The sequence below is a fragment of the Argentina silus genome (assembly GCF_951799395.1).
Source record: "Argentina silus genome assembly, chromosome: 5".
Lineage (NCBI taxonomy): Eukaryota > Metazoa > Chordata > Actinopteri > Argentiniformes > Argentinidae > Argentina > Argentina silus.
In genome coordinates this window covers 17,432,515-17,438,582 of record NC_139659.1, presented here as the reverse complement: position 1 = coordinate 17,438,582, position 6,068 = coordinate 17,432,515, and the positions used below count along the sequence as shown (strand labels likewise).

The 6,068-nt window shown below is 44.1% G+C and overlaps 1 protein-coding gene across 1 annotated transcript; it reads left to right on the top strand.

Moving 5' to 3' along the window:
- Nucleotides 1-2,573: 2,573 nt before the first annotated feature.
- stc1l (stanniocalcin 1, like) lies at nt 2,574-4,849 on the top strand (the record flags this gene model as incomplete). The annotated part of the gene is made up of 5 exons (XM_083669670.1): nt 2,574-2,688; nt 2,934-3,076; nt 3,798-3,905; nt 4,246-4,349; nt 4,561-4,849. The coding sequence occupies 5 exons, from the start codon at nt 2,574-2,576 to the stop codon at nt 4,847-4,849; spliced, it is 759 nt and encodes a 252-aa protein (XP_083525796.1).
- Between the last annotated feature and the right edge of the window lie 1,219 nt (nt 4,850-6,068).

Here is a 6,068-nt window from a genome sequence, read left to right as displayed (position 1 = left end):
ATATATTGTTATACAGTACACATGTACTAAGGATTGTGTGTGTGTGTGTGTGTGTGTGTGTGTGTGTGTGTGTGTGTGTGTGTGTGTGTGTGTGTGTGTGCGTGCGTGCGTGCGTGCATGTGTTTGTGTGTGTGTTATTTCCTTTGTCTGTTTCCTTGTCACAACTCTGTGTTACAGTTAGATAACCTTTCTCTCTGCTGTAAGATTGACCTGTCATATGGTTACACAGGCTATTTTTCATATTGTTATACAGTACACATGTACTAAGGTGTGTGTGTGTGTGTGTGTGTGTGTGTGTGTGTGTGTGTGTGTGTGTGTGTGTGTGTGTGTGTGTGCGTGCATGTGTTTGTGTGTGTGTGTGTTATTTCCTTTGTCTGTTTCCTTGCCACAACCCTGTGTTACAGTTAGATAACTACATGTTAGTCACACACCTCAAGAAGGTCATTGTATTTGTTTATTTATTGTTTCATTGTTTATATATATTTTTTAATCTTGAATTTCAATTTCAATTCACTGACTGAAACAAATGTGAGAGTTGAATGTGAGAGAAAGAGTGTGAGAGTGAGTGAGAAGAAACGTAATGATAGCTAAAACAGGAATGTGTTGGTCTCTCAGACGTCAGAGTTGTGAGATGCTTATCAAAGTCGTTAACCCTTTGGGCTAATGAAGTCAACATAGGTCAGGAGAGGTCATAAGGTTCCAATGGTAACTCAGGTCATGATGGAAACCTAACCACCTCTGCTAATGACTTCCCTTGGCAGATACACACCCACACACACACACAAACACACCTTTTCCACATCTCCAACACCGCTATACCAATATAGATGCCCATTTATGATAGGCCAGCCAACCGCAGAGTAGACGCTTAGCGGTCAAAGAGTCCATGGAGGATCAGTCTTATTGGTCTATATCACATATCTACTCCACAAGAGACCACCTTAACCATGAGTTCTGCTTTCAGACACATTACTGGGACAAACCTATCAAATCGCTATGGACCATTCATCAACTGTAAGGCCGTGGGTTATCCAAAGGTCTCCATGATGATGTACAAACAGCAAACAATGAGACCTCAGTGTGTTAAGGACTTTAGTAGTGTAGCTACTACATAACCCTCAAGGGATGGAAGAAATAAAAAGGGGAGAGGGAATGGAGACCACCACACGCTACAACTCAGACTCAATCTTCTACCCACAAACCCCCTGTTCAAGTATCAGAGCCAATGAAATCACTTTCCACAGTAACATTGTACTGGGTGCCAATATCAAAGTCCAATACATACATCACACCATAAACCTGCATCACATGAACTATCTCTCAGAGGCAGTTTATCCCAAAGGAAAACTGTCCATCCAGACTCTGAATAGACTGGTCTGCTGGAGGCCAAAGCAATCAATCCCAGATTATGAAGTATGCCTGAGGCGTACAGATACTGCAATAAGACACTGGGTAAACTCGCAATGGATCTCCTAACTCTCAACAAGTCTTGTGTTCTTTTGTAGGGAGTGATTGTCCTGAGGAAAAGAGGAGCTCAAAGAAATGTTCCATTTGCTTATCTAACAGAAGGAGAGAAGGAGAGACAACCCATAGAGAGGGAGAGAAGGATCAAGAGAAGGATAAAGAAACTAGACAGAATGGAGCCTCCGGTTGATTTTAGTCCTATTTTAGGAACAACACTCAAAGCACCAAAACACTCAAATAATCAAAAGAGGAACATACTGTAGAGATTATTGTTCTTGAGGAAATGGCTTGAGGTTTGGAATCCATGTAGCCATGAACATTTGCAAAAGTCCTGTAGGCCTGTTGATTCACCTTTTCTCTGAGGAAACACCCAACAGTGTAGCAGAACAAAATAGAGCATGTGTAAGACTCATTGGATTGCTGTTTCTTTCTGGTGTTCACAATGATTGATCTGCGTTCCTATGGCTGAACCACCACAAATAGGAAAGGGAACGTGACTGGAATCGAATGAACGTTTCTAAATTAACCTAGGCATGTGTGGATAGGTCTACAGGTATTACATAATTACCGGTAGGCCTAACTAGCCTAACTAGCCTATAGGAATGTGTAAATTAGGCATAGCTGCCTAGGCTTAGCTGACTCAAAGATCACACGGGGACGTTCGTTTTTTGCAGAGGTGTTATATTTACCGCGAACACATCAGCACGTCTTTTTTTCTCAACTGACTTGATCCCTATTTTGTCAACATAACATTCACACTTAAAAAAACAAAAAACAATGGAGAGGTTGTTTCCTTAGGTGCGTTTAAGAATAATTGAATTACTTTTTTGTCTTTAATTAACGTCTGAGCTCTCATGAATACTTATGAGCACACGGAAAGTTTCCAAAGCGCGAGCTCAGTGGAAACGTCGGACAAAACCCCCTCTCCAGGATCTGGCTCGGACCCCTGTGGGAGATGCCGAGCACTGATTGGACAAACCCGCTGAATTCCACACAATCCAAAGTACTATAAAACTCAGCATGCACTCATATCCAGTCATTCAAACGATCAGCAGTCATCAAGAGGACTTATACCACACGCAGAGCAGACCTCAGCATCCTCGGAGAAAATGCTTCTCAAGTTCGGCTTGGTCATGCTCCTCGCACTGGGGACCGCCGCTGCCTTCGAGTCAGACACGGAGGAGGCATCACCCCGTCGGGCACGCTTCTCCGCCAACAGCCCAAGTGAGTAGGCCTCCTACTATTATTATGCACTTAGTCCAAATCAGCAGGATCCTACTCATGTGGCCTTGGATGTGAGTGTCCTTGGATGTGAGTGTCCTTCACCTAAAGGTCTGGAACTTTATTGAAGTGGTAGTGTGCCTACATTTAAACTACACTTATGCACACATGTCTACATTTGACATGTCTACATTTGAGTTGAAGTTTGACCCCCCCCCCCCCCTCTCTCTCTCTCTCTCTCTCTCTAGCGGAAGTTACCAGGTGTTTGAACAGTGCTCTCGCGGTGGGCTGTGGAACCTTCGCCTGTTTAGAAAACTCTACCTGTGACACTGACGGCATGCACGATATCTGCCAACTCTTCCTTCATACAGCCGCTACCTTCAACACACAGGTAGGCCTACACACTCACTACCAGCTACCTTCCAGTTCACAGCTTACAAACATAGACTCATCCAACACTTTATTAGGAACACTATACTAATACTAATAGGGCCTCCCTTTGCTCTCAAAACAGCCTAAATTCTTAGTGGCATTGATTCCACAAGATGTTGGAAATATTCCTTTGAGATTCTGGTCCATGATGACATGATTGCATCACGCAATTCCTGCAGATTTTTCAGGTGCACTTTCAAGCTGTGAATCTCCCGTTCTACCACATCCCAAAGGTGTTCAGATTCAGTGACTGGGAAGTCCACTGAAGAACACTGAACTCATTGTCATGTTCATGAAACCAGTTTGAGACAACTTTTTCTTTGTGACATGGTGCATTATCATGCTGGAAGGAGCCATTAGAAGATGGGTAAATTGTGGCCATGAAGGGATGCACATGGTCAGCAATAATCCTCAAATAGGCTGTGGCATTCAAGTGATGATTGATTGGTATTAACGGGCCCAAAGTGTGCCAAGAAAACATTCCCCACACCATTACACCACCTCCACCATGATAAGGTTCACAGGTGTTCCTAATAAAGTGTACGGTGAATGTACATTAACATAATATATACATTCTTTATCATGCCATGTAGTGCCTCTAACCAGGTGTGTGTGTGTGTGTGTGTGTGTGTGTGTGTGTGTGTGTGTGTGTGTGTGTGTGTGTGTGTGTTGTCGTACAGGGTAAGACGTTTGTGAAGGAGAGTCTGCGCTGTGTTGCTAACGGTGTCACATCTAAAGTGTTCCAGACCATCCGCCGCTGTGGAGTCTTCCAGAGGATGATCGCTGAGGTAGCCTACTCACTCACACACACACACACCCACCCACAGACACACACACACGCACGCACACACACACACACACACACACACACACACACACACACACACACACACACACACACACACACACACACACACACACGCACCCACAAGCGCACACACACACACACACACACACACACACACACACACACACACTCTACTCTATTCTACTATTACTACATAGTGTTTATTAGTGTTAGAAGATTATCTCGGAGGTTCCTGTCTGGGTGATGGGTGGTGTATGTGTGTGTGTGTGTGTGTGTGTGTGTGTATAACCTTTGTATGTATGTGTGTGTGTGTGGCATAGGTCCAGGAGGAGTGTTACACCAAGCTGGACATCTGCAGTGTGGCTCGTTCCAACCCTGACGCCATCGGAGAGGTGGTACAGGTACCAGCACATTTCCCTAACAGGTGAGAGCACACACACACACACACACACACACACACACACACACACACACTTCTCTGTATGAATATCTAACGTGTATCCTGCATGCCTCTTGCTCTCATGCAGTCAAATTGTCTCTTATGTATGTCTCTGTGTGTGTATGTCTCCGTGTGTGTGTGTGTGTGTGCGTGTGCGTGCATGCTTGCGTGTGTGTGTGTGTGCTTCCTCCTCCAGGTACTACAGTACTCTGCTCCAATCTCTACTGACCTGTGATGAGGAGACAGTGGCGGCTGTCAGGGCAGGGCTGGTTGCTAGGCTAGGGCCGGACATGGAGACTCTCTTCCTGCTTCTTCAAAACAAGCCCTGCCCCACTGGTTCTAACCCTGCCTCCGGTCACGCTCCTGCTGGCTGGCGCTGGCCTATGGCGTCGCCCGTCTTTAAGATCCAACCTAGCCTCCGAGGACGAGACCCCACCCACCTGTTTGCTAGGAAACGATCTGTGGAGGAGAGGGAGAGAGAGTAGTAGAGGAGCAAATAGCTGCGCGCGCACACACACACACACACACACACACACACACACACGCATGCACGCACGCACACACACACACGGTCCACACTCTCACATACACTCTTGAATGCTTTTCTCTCTCTCATACACACACATACCTGTCTATGCATACTGACAAAAACACACATTTGCACACGCATGCACACATACAGCTGTCCTCCCAAATGATTGTCTAAATGATTAACTTCACATTTGGGGTTGTTTTAGATGCTGATTTTGATTTGGGGAAATCATAGTATTTCTGTCTGTGGATTGTACTTGATGAGGCATGTGGTAAACTTTCCCTGCTCAGATAACATTTAACTGATTATAGAGAGCTTTTAAAAAGTCTTAACATTGAATGTTAACATTTGAAACATTTGAATTGCCATCAAAGAAAACAAAGTCACTGTTCCTTCTGTGTCCATAACCTTCTGGGTCTAACCAGCGAAGATGTAAGGATAGGTCTAAAAGGACACCATCTTATCCATCCATCTAAGATCTTTGCTGGTCTGTGATATTGTCAAACTGAATGTCTCAGTATTGGTTGCAGAGTAAGAAACAGATATTTAAAAGAGACCTCTGGGTTAAATTATTATTGATATTTATTTTCTTACCGAATGTTAATTTATGATGCTAGTATTGTATTTAATCTAGTTTTATGATGAGAGTTGGTGGAAGCAGCTGGGGTTTGATATCCTAATGTGATGTCACTATCTGATGACATCATGTGCGACATCGTCAATCTGTGATGATGTCACTCCCCCCTCAGAGGGACAGTGATGTCACCACGCTGGTCGCAGGACTCACTGTCTCTAGAGGAGGGCTTGTCTCTGTGTTTATGTAAGATCAGAGAGTGCTTAATGCCACGTATTGGGGTAAGCTCATTATACAGTTTAAGATTTGATAAAATCATGTATGATTTGACGTAGATGTCAGGCACTCTACTACACTGTGGGTGGATTGGGTTAATCTCTGTCAGAAATAAATGTTGTGATACTGATGTTGTCTGATGTGATTTTTGCCAATGTTATTCTGAGATTCACCGGTCATTAAACAATGTTCACTATATCAATAGCAATGAATGCTTGCTAAAAGGGAAGTTTGCTTTCTCACAAATTCTAATAAACACAACAAAACTGACAAAACCCCCTTGACCATTGGTATTTTACACCTGTCTGAATCATTTAGATCT